Here is an 18,614-nt window from a genome sequence, read left to right as displayed (position 1 = left end):
CGAGCCGGTCAGTGGGCAAGTAAGAGTTCTCGATGGAGTACAAGCTCAAACGGTGTGGCTGAAATCATGAAATTTAAACTTTTTCTCAATTTTTCTAAGTATGGAAGGCATCCGGTTTATGACGGATTTTGTGCTGAATTGTCAATTGAGTTGGTTGGAATATCCTAGCTTTTTTTTTTCCTTTTTTCTTTTTTCTTTTTCTTTTTCTTTTTCTTTTTCTTTCTTTTTTCTTTTTTTCTTTTTTTTTTTTTTTTTTTTTTTTTTTTTTTTTTCTGACAATTGAAGTTTTCTGAATAATGTGTGATCTTAAAGGAAAACTGGTGATTTCAAGGACTATTGTAATCTTGCATGATTGTTTTATTATCACTAGCTGATATTTATTTTCTGAAATTGTTTCCCGAGGATAAATTTTACAGGTGTTAATGTAAAATCCACATGAGTTCTTTACTAGCTATGTGTTTTTTCGGAATAGTTGCATTCAGTAGAGAAAAATATGGAACCTTTTATTCACTTGCGTCAAATGTTTGGAAATAAAATTTTTTAAAATACACAATTATAACTCTTTAGTTTTGTTTTTCATGGATTTTATAGTCAAAGTTGAATAACAATTTTGATTTTCTTTTTGTTTTTTTCCTTTTTTTGTCTGCTGGCACATCTCTCTTTGTGAACCTATCTGATGATATAAGGGAAAATGTAGAAGTGATATTCCCAAAATGGAACAAGGAAAGGTTACTTGAGGAATAGCTTCACGTAACAGAGTTGCTTGTTCTTTTGGAAATTATCTTGACATAGACTATTATTTGCCATCTATAATTTTATTAATAGTCTTTTAGTTGCAGAAATTGTGACGTGCAATGTGTGTTATGATCCAGACCGGAGGTACGTAATATTAATTGGTTAATTAACCAAGTCCATTTCACAAGTTTCTAATGGCCATAGGTATAGTGTCCTATATTTATCCGTTGCCGGCTTGAAGGAATTTTCGATACTACTTTACTAAAACTGATATAACTTTCAGTGTGGTTAGAATTTGAGGATGACATTGATTTGATTGGAAAATTGACTTTGAGATAGTCAGTTTAAGCTTAAGAATGATCCAATTTGGATTTGAAATGAGGGAATTATGGCCATTTGAAATTTGAATTAACAACTAGTGGCCAAGTAAAAGTTCTCGATCGATCGAGTCCAATCTCAAACGGTGTGGGGCTGAGATGAAATTCTAGATTTTTTTCAATTTTTCAAAGTATGGAAGACATCCAGTTTATGACGGATTTTGTGTTGAATGGTCAATTGAGTTAGCTGGAATATCCTATCATTTTTTTTTGGTTTCTGACAATTGAAGTAATCTGAATAATGTTTTTGTGATCTTAAAGGAAAACTGGCGATTTCAAGAACTATTGTAATCTTGCATGATTGTCTTACCATCACTGGCTGATGTTCATTCTCTGAAATTGTTTCCTGAGGATAAATTTTACAGATGTGAATGTAAAATTCACATGAGTCCTTTACCAGCTATATTTTCCGGATGGTTGCATTCTGTGGAGAAAAATATTGAACCTTCTATTCACTTGTATCAAATGTTTGGAAAAAACATTTTTTTTTTTAATGAATAATTATAACTCTGTAGTTTTTTTTTTTTCCATTGATTTTATTGTCAAAGTTGAATAACAATTTTGATTTTCTTTTTGTTTTGTTTTGTTTTTGTTTTTTTGTTTTTTTTTTTTCCTTTTTTTGCCTGCTGGCACATCTCTCTTTGTGAACCTATCTGATATAAGGGAAAATGTAGAAGTGATATTCGCAAAATGCTCTAGGATGTCAAATCTTCCTGATAAATATTCTAAAGCTGAAAATCGGATGAAGAAGATGAAATGGAACAAGGAAAAGGTTACTTGAAGATATATACCTGAAGATTAAATTTAATGGTCGAATACAATAATATCTGTGGCTCTATCTATCCTCAACCAATCAAGCATTTTTAATAGTTAAATGTAAAAACGCAGATTTTCAATGAGGTCCATTTGAAGGGTTTGTTACTTGTCCAAGGCATACGTTGTTTCTTAGTCTGGTATAGTGGCTGGACTTGCGTGACCTAAATTTGTTTTGGGCAGGATTTTGAATAAAGGTTTTACTAGTAACCAAAGAATCTGAAATAGAAGAAATGTTATTATATTTCTGAGGATATACATTGTTTATGTAAAATTAAATTAAAATGAGTTGATTTACAGTATTAACTTGACTTTGGCACGCTTCAAGCTTGCTTTTAAAATTTTAAAGTAATATTTTTTAATAATTAAATTTTAATTAAAAATAAAATAATAAAATATATAAAATTATATGCAATCTAAAGAAAAGTGGTAAATGTAATTATTATTTTTTAATAATATTTATTCATTAAGTTATAATTTTTTTGAATGAATTCATAAATTTGAAAAACTATTTAAGATTTTAAACTAATCTAATCACATATTGCGGCTCAAGTCACTTTGCCTACTTAGATGGGGTCTGAACATTTTTTATTCGAATGCTTGACGTGACATCTGAATCTAACTCTAATATAAATTATAACAACCCAATATTTTGCGATTTAATAAAAAAATTGACTTTGGTTCTTATATCAAATTGATTTTTTTCCATCCACATCCGAGGGAATAAACCCCTAGCAAGTAGCGGCTCTTTGGCTCTTGCCCCGCCCAAGTCCCCAAAGTAAGCACCACGTCGTTTGCTTGGGTAGTCTTGTAATTACCTGAAGTAGATATTCTCAAGAAATGATATTACTTTTTCTTTTTCTTTTTCTTTTTCATTTTTATTTTTATTTTATTTTTTTGGTCGCAGTCAGAATTTCTGTCTTCTAGCTTCTTTCGTCTAGAAATTCTCCAATCAAACCAGATAATCTGTGAATCTAGCAAAGACCCACTTACATTTCCTTCGAACTATAGCAAACCCATGTCTCAATTTTCCCTCTTATCACCTTTATGAACACCGAAGCCCTCTCTTTATAGGCCTATTTTCCCTCTACTTCTGTCGGCCTTTCCAGGAAAATCAAATATCCATGGCTGCTGCTTTGAGAACAAAATCATCCAAAGATGCAGCTTCTTTCACAGTCTCTCAGTTCAGATACTTTATATTCAACCACATGCACGCTGGTCGTATGGTGACTGTTCATTCCAATTACATACCCAAATGGGACAACTTCTTTACTAACACCCCCCACCATTTCACCTCATTCAAGCCCGTCTCACTTCGCGGTGAATTCGTCGATAAGGGTGCCAGGTTATTAGATTGTCAAAATTCTTCGCCTAGTTTGGGCAAGAATCGGAAGGAATCGAGATATGTTTACAATATTTTGAGTTCCTATGGGGATCCCCCTGAGGTTTGGCAGCCTCCTGGGGTTGGTGTTGCTGTCCGGCCAGGGAGTTCTGATGTGAAATTGAATCGGGTGAACGAAGGAGGCGGTGGAGGCACTGGTTCGGGAGGCGGGTTCGGCTCGAATTCGAAAGAAGGGTGTTGGGGAGGATCCAATTTGGGTGATAATTTTCCCACACCCAAAGAGATCTGTAAAGGGCTTGACAAGTTTGTAGTTGGACAGGACAGGGCAAAGAAGGTGATTTTTTTTACTTTCAATTGCTTTACAATTTTTTTGTTGTTTTGAATTTGATCGGATTGTTAGATTGTTTATTTGATGAGATATTGGGTTTTGTAATGCAATCTAGAAGCTGTTCACAGAAGGGTATATTTGAAAGGAAGGGGCTTTTAGTGGGGGAAAAAAAAAAGGATGGGGCTTTTTGCATCAAGCCTTTGCGCTGTTTCTTCAGCACTTCTTTAAATGATATGCATAATAATTTGGATTCATCAATTCATATGCTGCTGATTGTTTTGGCAAATAATGAAGATTTGCTGTTTGTGTTGATTGGAACAAATAATGATTGTGCTACCATTGCATTATGCAAGCAACAATATTAAATACCACAACAACAAGAAAAACAAAACCTTTTCTAAACTAATTAGCACCACATGTTATCATATATTTCCTTATTAATTCTAACTCTGTTCATTTTGCTCTTTCCCCCCATTGTGGACCTTGTCACTCTTTTAGTGGGTTCTTAATCTCCAACTGGTGCTACTTAAACCATCTCACGTTTTGTGTTCATTTAAGCATTAAATACTTAATGGAGTACAAAAAAGAAACCTTTTAGTGGGTTCTTAATCTCCAACTGATGCTACTTAATCCGTCTCACGTTTTGTGTTCATTTCATTATTAAATACCCAATGGAGTACAAAAAAGAAGCATACTTTCATGGTTTCTTTGTTCTCTATTGAAGAAGGAGAAAGGTCGAATTAAGTATTTGAGTTCATAATGAAAATTGCTTTCTAATAAAAGATATTTGTTTGTGTGTTAACCAGATGGTTATTATTATTATTTTTTTGCCAATTTAAATGTTGTTTTGTGATTAGTTTTCTTTGTAGAGCTCATCTTTTCAGCATCCTTGATTGTACTTCCTGAATACAGGTGCTCTCTGTGGCCGTATATAATCACTACAAGAGGATCTCTAACGACTCTTCACAGAAGTGGTTCGCTCTGGACCTTTAATTGTAATCTATTTTCTTTTCTTTCATTTGAGAATTTTTTTTTTGACAAGTAAAATATATTAGAAAAGCGTTCAAAAGGGGTACGCGTCCCTAATACACAAAAACAAAAAACCTAAAGACCAACAGAGTCCAATAGATTAAAAAAATCATCAATTGAGGAGCAAGCAATGCCTCTTACATAACTGAAAAGAGAACGAAGAATATGAGATTTTAAGTTTGCTAGAGATGGTTCCTTTCCTTCAAAATTTCTGTTATTTCTTTCTCTCCAAATTCACCACCAAACACAGTATGGGACGATCCTCCAAAACTCACGAGCATGACCTTTAACAGGGCATCTTCTCCACGTGTTAATTAATTGAATAGAGTGCTTAGGCATTACCCATTGAACACCAAAAATACTGAATATGAGATTCCAACAATCATACACCACAGGACAATGCATAAGAATGTGATCCACGGACTCACCGTCTGTTTTACATAGGCAACACCAGTTAACAATGGTATTGCCTCTCTTTCGCAGATTATCCAATGTCAAAATCTTTCCCCAGGTAGCAGTCCAAACAAAGAAAGCGACTCTAAGAGGAGCTTTAGAGCGCCAAATAGACTTCCATGGGAAATCTTGGCCAGCGAAATTAGACAAACACAAGAAAATGGATCATACTCCATATCTACCGTGAGTGGAGGGGATGCACAAAATGTCATCACAACCTTTGCCAACATCCTTTTGTCTATACAACAAGTCCAAAAATTTAAATGTGGTTTGCACATATGAAGCTGTGTATTCTTGTCTGCTTGTCTGTTGCTGCTTCATGATACTATTTACCACTTTTACTATGACATCCAACTCTAACATGTGCTACTATATCCTGGAAAGTTAGGTCTGCAGGAGATTCAGTCAACAGCAACATGGATTCCATGGATAATGATTTCGTGGAACTAGAGAAAAGTAACGTTCTTCTAATGGGGCCAACGGGTTCAGGTAATGTATTGCTATCTTTTCCTTTAATCTTTATTGGGCTACACACATGTTTTTATATATATATATATAAAATATTTGGGTGAAGATTTATAATATTTGTTAAGTGGCACCAAAAGGGCAGTGCAACCCATTTATGTGTGAAGTATATAGGCGAACAAAAACAAGGCCACCTTGAATACTTAAGGGGTTGTTTGGCTAGATGGAAACTAGTAGCAGAAAATGAAAGTAGAAGAAAGTGAAGTGAATGAAAGGAAAAATAACTTTCCAATATGCATTGGCATGATTTGTTTTTTTATGGGAAATTATCATTTCATGATTTGGAATGCATGAAACTTATAAGAAAAGAAAGGACGATATTGTAAATTCATAAAATTTTATCAAGAAATAAACAATTTCTTGTGTTTTTTGTTGAATTTTTTTGTAGGAAGTTAGGTGGTTACAAATTTTTTCTGTCCTTGCCATCCAAACTCCTAAAGTGTTTAAAAATTTTCAATTTCTTTTCTTTTCTTGTTGTCTTCATCTAATCTCATGGAGCCTAAAATCCCATAAAATCTACACATGATATAATAGTATTGGGAAAGTTCCTTTTCATTTAAAATTGAGCTGTCATTTAAAATTGAGAAGAATGTAAAGTAAATTCTTCAGCTTGTAAACCGGTAGCTCAATTTCTTTTTCAATTTCAAAAGCATGTCCATCTCTTTCCCTTCAAAATACAACACATAAGACATAGGAGCTTCACTTTCTAAGCTTGTTAAACTTATTAGCCCAGCCCTCAGCCAACAACCAAACAAATCAACCAGCAAGTTGGGCATGTTGCACCCCAAACGGAGAAGAGATTATACACCTAAGATCTCTCGAAAATTTACTATGGAGTAAAAGATGATTGTATTTCTTTTACCATTCCTAGAAATGCAGCAACAACTTGGGAGCGTTTTCCCCATGTTACAAGATGACTATAGTCAAGACTCAAGACTGCATCCAGAGTAGTGGTCCAAGCAGAGATGGAAAGTTAAAAGTATAATAGCTCCCTAAATATCCTTCCAAAACAGAGAGCTTCATAAAAAAGATCACACCTGGAACTTCCCATTTCCATCAACCCTCCAGAACATAGTATCCTCCCTACCACCCTTTACTGGGGCTTCGTATAGGATACCGAAGAAGGTAGCTACCAAATCCAACTCCCAATCTTGTAGCTTCGTAGGGAACCAAGGCTCCCACATCATACCCCCGTTTATAAATCTAACATTGAGAGGTTGCAGCATAATTTTCTGTGGGGGGGTAGAGGTGAAGAGTTTAAATTTCATTTGGTGCGATGGGAACAGGTTTGCAGGCCAATTCGGAATGGTGGGTTGGGTCTCCGTAGATTGGTGCCTTTTAATAAGGCCCTCCTTGGGAAATGGTTGTGGAGGTTTGGTGTGGAGAGACATTGGCTTTGGAGGAGGGTTGTGGCTTGTCGTTTTGGGGAGATGAGAGGAGGGTGGACTTCTCTGGAAGTGAGGGATCCTCGGGGGTTGGGGGTCTGGAAATTTATTCGGAAGGGGTGGGATATATTTTCCAAACACATTTGGTTTCGACTTAGAGATGGGAGGAGGATTTATTTTTGGGAGGATGTGGTGTGGAGATGTTCCTCTCGCTCTCACTTTTCCTCAGCTTTACAGGATTGCTTCGGATAGGCAGGCTATGGTGGTCAACTGTTATCATCTTGATATTGGGAGACTGGTTTGGGATGTTCGATTCAGGCGTTTCTTTCAAGATTGGAAGATCGAGGAGGCCATTCGTTTCTTGGAGTTGTTGTATTGCCAGAGGATTGTGGAGGAGGATTCGGATTGTTGGTCTTGGGTTGCAAACTCCCAGGGGCGTTTTGAGGTGAGGTCTTTCTTCAGGTGTCTCTCGTTTGACCCTGGAGTTTGTTTTCCTTGGAAGTCTGTTTGGCATTCTAAGGCTCCTCTCGAGGTGGCTTTTTTTGTGTGGACTTCGGTTCTGGGTAGGATCTTAACTCAGGATAATTTGAGAAGGAGAAGCTAGGTGGTGGTCAATCGTTGTTTTATGTGTCTTCGTGATGAGGAATCAGTGGATCACCTTCTCATTCATTGCTCTTTGGCTAGAGAGTGTTGGGATTTGATGCTTAGCTTATTTGGGTTTTCTTGGGTTATGCCAGGATCCGCTAGAGGGTTGATTGAGGCGTGGAGAGGTTGCCCTGTGGGGGCTCACAGTCAGGATGCGTGGAGGGCTACGCCGCTTTGTGTGTGGTGGTGTATTTGGCTTGAAAGGAATATGAGATATTTTGAAGGAAAGGCGATGTTGATTTCGGTGTTTAAATTCTCGATTCTTTCCACTCTTTTTTGTTGGGTCTCAGGGAGAGATCATAGATCGTTGGAGGAGATTGTTGACTTTTTGGCCTCCTTGAAGGCTTGAGGCCTTTGTGGTCTTTTGTATTTTTCTTTGGTTCCGCTCCCCTTTTGAGCGTTTTTTAATAGAATTTTATTTATAAAAAAAAAAAAAATAAAAAAAAAAATAAATAAATCTAACATAATCTCCTACCAGAGGTTCTTTATGAAGAGCAATGCAAAAGAGGTCTGGAAAGGTGACTCTTATTGGAACATCACCACGCCACACATCATACCAAAAACAAACTTCATGGCCATTTTTCATTACAAAGCTGATGTTTCTGGAAAATGCCTCCTCCCCTTTCTAATATCCTTCATATTTTACAATGTTTGATATTGTAAGCTTTCTTTCTCTTCTTGACCTAGGTTGCCCTCCTATCATCCTGGAATACACTTTCTGTTCTGGCCCCGTACTATCCCATCTTCAAAGAAACGGAACATATAATCTTTGAACCCTGACAAGAAACTCCCAAGGCTGAGGGCCTTGATTTTTTTGTTACCTGCTAACACTTCTCAGGATTTCAGCTCATTAACTTTTATCAGTGGCTGAATGTGATTTTCCCACCAAGGGGTGAGCACGTCTAGAGGAGTATCGGAATGTTGAAGTGCACCTATAAATATGAACTACGTCTCCAGCTTTTGTAAACGAAACTAGTTTAACTTTCAATGGGTAAAAATCGAGACTTCCTTGAGTCACGTGTTACATGAACATCTTTCTATTATCTAGTGCTCATCCCATCTATGTCGGTGCTGCGATAGAGAACTTTAAATATCAGTTGCAGGTGATGGATCAACAATTGGAAGCATTCACTTATTGTGATTTTCAGGAATATGAAGATCCTTATTATTGCCTATTTTGTTAATAAAGTTGCTGTTAATGTTGTAGTCACTACTGTTTTGTGATTGTAAGAGTTTTTAAGCATGTTGGAAAGTAAAAAATTTAGATTCAAGTGCCTTCACTCTTTTTAATAAACATCCACAGTAATGCTAATGAATTAATTTCTTTATTTTTTCTCCTAACTAACGTTTTTTAAAAATTAAAATGGATTAATTGCAGAAAACACCCTTGTATTATAGAATTGTGCGCATATCACCCCTGTAGTACCAATTGTGTATATAACTTCAACACATTTGAAAATTTGGTGCAACTTGCCCCCTTCTGTCAAGGATCCGTCAACAAACAGCCGGAAAGTAGTCACATGTTGGACACATGAGAAGACTTTTATATTTTCCTTGGTCAAAAACTGTTGTGGAGGAGTCTCCTGGTTGGCACGTGAGAGGACTTTCATCTCTCTCTCTCTCTCTCTCTCTCCATCATCCTTGCCCCATAGACAGCATATCTCTCCACCATGGCAAAACCCTTCTCCACGCACTCCTCTCAATCCCCTCCCAATCATCCTCCTCATAACTTCCAGTCAATTTCCCTTCAACTCCACTCCCCTTCGTCTCTCCACACACACTTTTATCATCAACATCATTTTTCCCCAATTCCACTTCAATCTCATTATCAACCTTAGCATTCTCAACATTTCTTTGAGCTTGAAATTCAATCATCAGGAAGCGATCTTTGAGCTTGAAATTCTTCAACAGTTTCTGTAACTTGTTTAACTCTGAACTATAAATCTGCTACCAAACTTCACCTCCTTCACAACAGTTTCGAAATCAACAAGGCACAAGCTGACCCAAAACCAAACCCCAATAATCCCCTCATCTCTCTCTATCTCTCAACAAAGCACAAGCTGACACATTTGGGACACATCAAAGACACACCCACCCAATAACTATCTCTCTTGTAAAATTTGATTTTGGGTATATATACAAAACTTCCGTGGTCCGAAGCGTTTACCAAACTCAAAAGACCATCAGCACCACCGTCCATAGCATCATCATCACCGCATCTTTGTTCTCGCTGTTGTCGTTGTCATTGTCACCATTGATGATCTGTATCACCGCGCGCTTCTCGTACGGACGAGCCTGAAGTGGCTGCTGATTCGCCGCCATCATCGTCAGTCCAAGACCATCAAAACTGAAACTCCAATATGCGGAATCCTAATTCTTCTAACCCCAAGTCCGAAACCTCCTGTTCCATTGAAGACACAGAATCAAACTCTCTAATTTCAAGACCCTAACCGGATAACCCTAGATTGAATTGAACTAAATTGAATGGAAGTGAATTGAATAGAAGAGAGAGAGAGAGACGTGGAGAGAGAAATAGAAAGAGATGTGGAGAGAGAGAAACCTGTAAGCACGACATCGTATTTATGTAACGTCTCTTTTAATATAAATTTTCATAACAAGGGTATTTTAGTCATTTACTAGCCCTGTTAACAGTAGATGGACGGAAGGGGCCTATTTGAACCAAATCATTAGGAGGGGGGTGTTTTTAGAACAGGAGGGGTGTCATACTTATATGCATACCATAGGGGTGTATTTTGCATTTAATTCAAATTAAAATTGATGAAAATCAAAGCTCGAGTAGATATTACTTCCATTGATTATGTCATGTTTATGTTGATTACTGAATTCACTCATAGACCTTTGATGTTGTTTCAAGGACAGGGAAAACATTACTTGCCAAAACCTTGGCACGATTGGTGAATGTCCCCTTTGTTATTGCAGATGCCACTACACTTACTCAGGCAAGTTGGTAGTCCTTCATCGTTGTGTTTTGATGGGATACAATTCTTCTGGCTTTCACCTGTTCTGGTAATTTATCGCTTAGTTTTATGCATTGAGCCTGCATGTTCTGAAGGTAGCTTCTTTTCAGTTTGCTGTATTTTGTACCTGAAAGAACTACCCTTAACTTTTTTTTTTTTTTTTTTCCCCGTAGTTGGTACTCACACACACATGCCTCCACTTAAGCTCGAACCCTTGACCTCCCTTTGGGAAGTAGGGGTTTGGTACCACTGGCCCATTGGTAGAACTACTCTAACTTGCGTCTAAGTTTTTCTGTTTTCTGTATTTTGTGTAAGTTTTCCTGAAAGAACTACTCTATATTTGATAAACAATGATGTGAAATGGAAGTTTTATTTTTATTTTTTTTATTTTATTGTTTTACAGTAAGTGTTGAATTCATGACTAGTCTAAGGAAAATGATCATGTTGGTTTTAGTTTAAAGCACAAGCTTAGTTCTCTCTCATTCTCTCACACACAAAGTTTAAAGAGCCAATCGGTTGATAATTTTCAAGTTCGACATTTTATAAACTATCAGAGTTGTGAAGAGCCAATCTGAAGATAAATACTAAAGTCAACATTTTATAAACTATGAGTAAACTGAAGAAAAGTTACATCACCTATCAGTTTTAAGCAAATCGTTTTTTTCTTTCTTTTTTTCCAAGTTTAGTTTTTATTCCCCCTTTCAAGAAATGAACAATATTACTGAAAGAGAGCCAATAGGGGCCCTAATGTACATTTTCAGTTGAGAATATGAAAAAAGGAACATGCTTCAGAATATATATATCTATATATACACATTTGGTTGAAAATTTGGTATGGAGAAATATGATTTTTTGTGTGACCATGACAACATACTGTTTATGCAGGCAGGATATGTTGGGGAAGATGTGGAGTCCATATTGTACAAGCTCCTCACGGTAAGTTTCCACAAACCTATGTGAAGTGTATAGATTTCTGTAAAGGTCGCTGTATATTTTACAATATTTGGTCATGGATGCTTTTTCTGCTTCTAGTTTTGTGATTTATATCCTCCTCAGCTCATCAACTTTACACTTTATGTCAAGTTCTCAGAGTTCGTTTTCCTGCATTGTTGAGCATCTGAGAAAATGAAGTTTCAGACATTCAAAAACCAATTATGGTATTTTTGTTTCAAAATTTTACCGGACTGAATCTGGAGTTCCACATCTTGTCTGGAAAAAACCATACTCAGATGAGAAGGAAAATTTTATCAGTACTCACAGAAGAAGATGTCCCATATTGTAATATGTTGTTGCCTTGATGCTTGGGCAGCAATGGATTTTCTAAAAATTGGGGGATAAAACCAGTGAGACACTTGCATAAAAATACAACCAACGAGACTCAAACTTCTTTTTTGATTTGTAAACTGATAGCATCTGGACTTTCTTTTCTTTCCCTAGTTTGTACTCACACATCCCCCCTTCAAGGAATTGTTTGCACCTAGCAAGAATCGATCTTGAGACCTGATGCTTCATGAGGCACCAGGGCCCAAGTTTTTTCCAACTAGGCCAATCCTTGGGGTTATCTGGACCTTTGAGATATTCAGCTGTTACAAGATTCTCTATCTCGTTATTACAAAAGAATAATGATCTTGACTAACACTGTCTGCTTCTAAGTTGCCCAACTATTTTTTCTTGGGGTGAGTCCTTATATTGACAAATTCCTACATATATTTTACTTTAAATTTGTTTTACATTGGACCATCTGAACTTCTAATAAAATAGAAAAAAAAAATGATATACTATTTAGCTCCTAAAGTCATTGCACCATTGCCATGGGAGAAAAAGTGCACACTGCAATGAGAAGTTTTTAATTAGTGCAGCAATCATGCTTGCTTAGCTACATCCTTTTGTTGCTTTTCATATATAATCTTGGTTACTTCTTTTTCATAATTTATTGGTTGGATCATAGTTATTTTTTCTTGTTATCGATTGGTGATCCTGGTCTCCTTTTATCACAGGTAGCTGATTATAACGTGGCAGCTGCCCAGCAAGGCATTGTATACATTGATGAAGTCGACAAAATTACAAAGAAGGTTTCTTAACACTAACTCGGGGTTAAGAATTAATTTTTAAAATCTTTCATAACTTTCTTCATATCTTCATACGTCTTTAACTTTTTAATTCGCAGGCTGAGAGCCTCAATATTAGCAGAGATGTATCTGGGGAGGGTGTCCAGCAGGCATTACTAAAAATGCTGGAAGGAACGGTAAGCGTGTCATTTGCTTCATGAACTGGAAATTTATGTAAATCATGGTCACTTGTCAATTTATTGGCACCATGGAGGCAACATGGTGCTGTGGCAGCAGTCTCTGGGTAATAGACCATCTGTTGGTATCTAGTTCAATATTTGTCATAGAGAAACAAAATTAATTCATAGCAGCAAAGACTGGAGTACAACAACCACCATCTTTCTTAATCCCAGCAGCGTCAAGTAAAAACCCAATAGATAGAATAAAATAAAATAGATGCTAAAATAAAGAAGTAGATGCTAAAATAAAGAAGCATATTATATAAGTCTAGTCCTTTTAGTTGGTTTGTTGTTCTAGCAAGTGTGCTTAGTAGATACCACTGACTAGTGACTCGTATCCTTTCAATTCTGTTGTCTTTAGTTTTGGAGTTGTGTTAGTAAATCTGCTTGAAATTGGTGTTAATTACTAATAAATTGGCTTTAACATTCTGGAGGTTCTGCAGATGCGTGGTTTATTTTGAAGTCTCAAAAATGCTGATATGGTCATCATTAAATTCTATAAATTCTCATATTTTTTATTGATTTATTGATTGAAATGAGTTATTGCAATTGTTTAACACCTCTCACCCAACACACACACACAACCAAGAGCCCCATAAAAAATCGTATTTCTTTGAGCTACTGCACTGAATTTGCTCTGTCTAAAATCTGCAATAGATTATTCGATTGATTTGAGTTTAGTGTTACGGTGAAATGTAGAATTGCGTATTGCATATTAGATCCACTATGGTTAAGATCGAATAGTTAATTATTGCATACTTTACTTATGGAGCTCTTTCTGTCCAGCTAGTCAATGTCCCAGAGAAGGGAGCTAGAAAGCACCCTAGAGGTGACAATATTCAGGTATGCTTGCAGTTTTTATTGTACAAATGTACAATTTTAATGGTCATGAGGAATGTACTTATTTTTAGTGTAGTAAAGTTATGATCAATATACTCTCATTTGGATACCTTTATTTGCAAAATTCATTGTGAAACCCACCACAGTAAAGTGTCAATCATGGAATTTTGTGTGTTAATGTTTCAAAAACACCCAGATTTTTCCCCCTATAATTCTGAAGGGACATCTTGATGGTTGCTGCAGGTTTATTGAATCTGGATACCAATTACTAAATAATTTTTGAATAGTTTCTTTTGGCTGTCTCAAATTTTTTTCCCCTGTTTTTTATATTCCATGCCTTTTCACTGTTCAAAATTCGCACTTTCTGCTTATGCTTTCATTTTCTCACTAATGCGTACTTCTGAAGTTGGTTGCTGTAGCAATAAGTTTAGTGTCAACTTTTGAAAGAGCTCCATCGGTGTATACTAATGAACATTTTCTGATTATTTTAGTAGCCACAACTTGGTCAATGAAGGGAAAAATATATTTTGTGCAGTGGCAGCAAATATGATCTATGGTGACGAAACTGTGAGAGAGAGAGAGAGAGAGTTTTTGTTGTCGTAAAACATATGATAAATAGGCATTTTTTTCCGTTAAATATTATGGAAATATGATATTAGAAAATATCATATTGAGATGCCTTTTACTTTTTGTATTTCCTGTAAAGTGAAGTCAAAAAGACTGAAAGGAGGAAATTTAGCCGATTCTTAAATTTCTTTGACACCACTCACTTGTCATGTTTCCTGGATATATGATGGGTGATATTTCTGTAGGTATATCCATTTTTTTAACTACAAAATGTAACTAGCCTTATATTTGATGACACTTACATTTCATTCTTTTTGTTGTGTTTAAGACCTGATCGGGACAATATTACGTATCCATAACAGAGTTCTGCTGACTTTGTTTCGGATGTCTCTTATCACATCTTCTGCTATGACTTTTGAATTATTAATCAGTTAAACATCTTCATGTTATTTATATTTTTCACAGATCGACACAAAGGATATTCTTTTTATATGTGGGGGTGCCTTTATTGACTTGGAGAAAACGATTTCAGAGAGGTTATTACTGTTTAGAAAATTGCAACTGTTTGCCTCGTGCATATTACCTCCATGTAACTTTTCCGCAACATCAAGTTTTCTGCATCCTTTTTCAGGCGCCAAGATTCTTCTATTGGGTTTGGTGCACCAGTACGTGCAAAAATGAGGACTGGAGGTGTTACAAGTGCTGCTGTAGCATCATCATTATTGGAAACTGTAAGCTCTCTCAACCCTTTGACTGATAAGTGGCTGCTCAATAGCCTTCTTTTTTTTCTATTTTTATTTTTAATATATAATAGAAAGAAATTTTCTGTCTTTCCTATGCACACAATAAAACGTGATTGTAAATCCTGTATGAATTGTGATGTTTGGCAGGTTGAGAGTAGTGATCTTATTGCATATGGTTTGATACCTGAATTTGTTGGAAGATTTCCCATCCTTGTTAGTTTGTCGGCTCTCACTGAGAATCAACTCGTGCAGGTAACATTTGGATTTTGCAAACAAATGTGTGTCAGATATATATGTGTGTGTGTGTGTGTGTGTGCATATGTATTCATTTAGTTACTGAAAGAAAAGATCATTAAAAGTACAAAAAGAATTCATTAAGAATGCCAGGAGTACAAATTTTTTTTATTAAGAATGCCAGAAAGGACAGAGAATGCTATGTATTCAAGATATATACAAGAAAACCAATAAAAAAAATGAAAATAAAAATAATTAGTCTCTCATAAAATCAACAAAAGAATCTGTGGACATATATCCTATCTCCTATTCTGCTTCCCCCAACTGCTCCACATAAGATACAACTATATAATGAAGCCAAATCTCAAAATGTTCTCTCTTTTGTTTCACAACTGGTCTCATTCTAGCTAACCAAGAGATCAGGATCTTAACAAGGAAGAAGGCTCCATATCCTCTGAGCAAAGTCACAACGATGCTGCAGATTGTTGGCATTCTCCCCTGCCCTTTACACATGAAGCAGCATTCCTACTGATATTCTTTTCTTTATATTATCAATGGTTAAAATTGTTCTCTTGCCACTTCCCAGGACCCACACAAAGAAAACCACCTTCAAGTATGCTTTGGTTTGCCAAATCACTTTCCAAGGATATGTCAGCTAGGCATGATCAGTTTATTTACATTATGCTAGTATAATTATGGATTGATGAGCATAACAAGTCTATAATTTATAATACATCAGTTAATAAATAGAAGAAATGAAAAAGGGTAGCTGGATAAGCAGATTTTTCTTATGACCATTCTGACTGATTGTCTTCATGCTATGAAGTCTTGCAGACAAGATTTTATATACTTCTCCCCCAACCCCCCCAAATACCAATGAGAATGTGTTCAGTGGAAACCGTTTGATTGATATAATTGGTTTAACTCTTTTCTTAACAATTCTACATTTCTTAGAATCATATTCTTATCTGTTATTGAGCCTAAATAATGATTTTGTCAGTATATCTTATTATTTAGTTCCTCATTATTGATAATATTTTGTAGGTACTAACAGAGCCAAAAAATGCCCTAGGGAAGCAGTACAAAAAGATGTTTCAAATGAATGGGGTAAGTTTTTCTTCTCTGGCCCTTCTTCTTTCACACATATTTCTGGAAGGCTCAGGCCATCTATTTTAAATGTTGACATGTCCAGTAATAGGCTTGGTTCGTCTATAAGGATATTAGAAATGGACATTTTTCTCTGTTTCCGCACTTCCTTTTTCTGGTAGGAAGTTTATTTTTCAGATAAAAATAATTTGTGCTTTTATTTTTCAGGTAAAGCTGCATTTCACAGAAAATGCTTTGGGATCAATTGCTAAGAAAGCAATATCAAAGAATACCGGGGCCCGGGGCTTAAGATCCCTTTTAGAGAATATTTTGATGGATGCTATGTATGAGGTTTGTGATTTCTTCTTTCTTTGACAATGTTGACTTTGGTTAGAAGTGAGGAGAATTTAAGATGCTAACTCTAGGATTTTGCTGGGTCTCCAACGTCAGAGATTTGATTATCTTGCTTCAAGTAGAACCTGGAATTATGGGGAGGTTGATAGACATATAATATCTGTTCAGAAATTGAGGATTCTTGACAATTTTTTGACTGGAGTTGAGAACGCTAAACTCTTATATCTTGCACAAATTGCAGAAAACAGAAAAAAAAATCTAGTCATAAATATGTGTCTCTTTATTGTAGCTACAAAGCTTGTAAAATTCGTTGCAGTCATCCAGTCATGGAAGTAGTATGAAGAAAAACATAAAGTTGTTAATTTGGAAAGGTTTCTGCTCCTAATCCTTTAGGTTTAGGATTCTTGCGTAAAGGGATAACCATTAGTTAGTAGCATCCTGTTAGGTTAGGATGAGGTGACTTCTCCATCATTCTCTCTAAAGAAGAGCTTTACACCATGACCATTCAGTTGGATCAAATCATCTGGTTTTTGTATCAGTTAGTCCACTGCTGTGCTTTTCTTACTGTTCAAAGCAATCTGTGGCTTGGACTATCCCATCAACTTGTGGTAATTGATCTACGAGGTCTTATGATCTGTTTGTGCTGAACTAGATTGTTGTCCTGCTTGTTTGTTTGTAGACATTAGCCCAGTGGAATGAGCTGTATGGATGATATTATAATAAAGTGTAGTTACTTGGGCGAACCCCTTTTTTCTTGTGTGGACCAAATCTACAAAATTGGTACGAATGGACAGAACAGCAAGTGGCCACTAGAAACTCATTCCCTTTTCAACTGATTTCTGTTATTTCGTCTATTGTTATATCAAACATTATAATATGTATTTTTTATCTTAGAAAAATCTTCGAATCTTTTGCAGATTCCGGATGAGAGAACAGGCGATGATATAATAGATGGTGTAGTAGTTGATGTGGAGGCTGTTGAATCCGAGGGACGTGGGTCTGGAGCTAAAATCCTTTATGGCAAGGATGCATTGGACCGCCATCTTTCACAACATAAGCAGAAAGATTTAGAGGTGCATATGACTAATAAGCCAAATGTATCTTCTTAACTTCTTGTGTGCATGTTAAAATAAAATAATTTTCTACAAACTGACGCTTCAATTATTTTGCAGACAACTGTGGAGACGTCTGATGGAGATTCTGAGGTGGAACCGGAGCTTCCCTCCATAGTCGCATTGTAACTTATTCATGAGGTTTATTTCTGGTCTGACCCATGTACAGTAGATAAATTAAAATGGAAACATTAATTGAATAAATTAAATATGCAATCATTCTATAATTGTTGTACTTTCAGCTTTCTGATTAAATTGTGCAGTGACCGTCTTGTCCGAAAAAATGTAAACTTCAGACGTCGATTCTGAATCTTTAATGACACCTTTCTCACGTCCTTTGTTGGTCTTCAAGCGTGGCGCTTGTCTGAAACCAAATGCTGCGAATGGTTGAGAATTTTTGGATGAGATGAAATGATCAATGGAGTAGGGATTTTTTTTTTTTTTTTCTCGTCAATTCAAATACAGGGGCAGCTCAACTCACTCTCTCTCTCTCTCACACACACACACACAATTTGGTGTGATAGTTGAAGGGAATGTTTACTTATAAAAAATAAATAAATGAAAATAGTTTAAGGGAATGTTTGGATTTTGAGCTTTTATGCAACTATTGATCAACCATGGTAAAGGCTCCATTCACTAGATGCATCAGGGTCTATTTCATTTTAATCATGTGATGCTCATCAAGTATTTGAGTCTTTTCTTGATGGGTCAATTTGACTGACTTTAATCACTACCTTAATCCTGGTGACCAATAATTGTACACGACCTCCCTTTACGAAAT

At 36.0% G+C, this 18,614-nt stretch overlaps 1 protein-coding gene across 3 annotated transcripts; it reads left to right on the top strand.

The window, feature by feature from the left end:
* The first annotated feature begins 2,831 nt into the window (after nucleotides 1–2,831).
* Nucleotides 2,832–18,169, top strand: LOC132312760 (CLP protease regulatory subunit CLPX1, mitochondrial). 3 transcript variants are annotated; one of them, XM_059811259.1, is made up of 15 exons: nucleotides 2,832–3,601; nucleotides 4,508–4,569; nucleotides 5,466–5,566; nucleotides 10,513–10,596; nucleotides 11,500–11,546; nucleotides 12,608–12,682; nucleotides 12,778–12,855; nucleotides 13,684–13,740; nucleotides 14,770–14,840; nucleotides 14,936–15,035; nucleotides 15,195–15,299; nucleotides 16,326–16,388; nucleotides 16,596–16,718; nucleotides 17,639–17,818; nucleotides 17,894–18,169. In XM_059811259.1, the coding sequence occupies exons 1-15, from the start codon at nucleotides 3,050–3,052 to the stop codon at nucleotides 17,960–17,962; spliced, it is 1,767 nt and encodes a 588-aa protein (XP_059667242.1). In that variant the 5' UTR covers nucleotides 2,832–3,049; the 3' UTR covers nucleotides 17,963–18,169. The 3 variants fall into 3 exon arrangements, with proteins under 3 accessions (XP_059667242.1, XP_059667243.1, XP_059667244.1); XM_059811260.1 differs by having other exon boundaries at nucleotides 2,837–3,601; nucleotides 17,639–17,794; XM_059811261.1 differs by lacking the exon at nucleotides 2,832–3,601 and having other exon boundaries at nucleotides 4,508–4,590.
* Nucleotides 18,170–18,614: the final 445 nt, after the last annotated feature.

This window comes from Cornus florida, unplaced genomic scaffold (assembly GCF_030987335.1).
Source record: "Cornus florida cultivar Cherokee Brave unplaced genomic scaffold, ASM3098733v1 CherokeeBrave_3.0.0_Hap2_Chr06, whole genome shotgun sequence".
Taxonomy (NCBI): Eukaryota; Viridiplantae; Streptophyta; class Magnoliopsida; order Cornales; family Cornaceae; genus Cornus; species Cornus florida.
The sequence above is the reverse complement of the archived record's forward strand: the minus strand, read 5'-3'. Positions and strand labels throughout refer to the sequence as shown.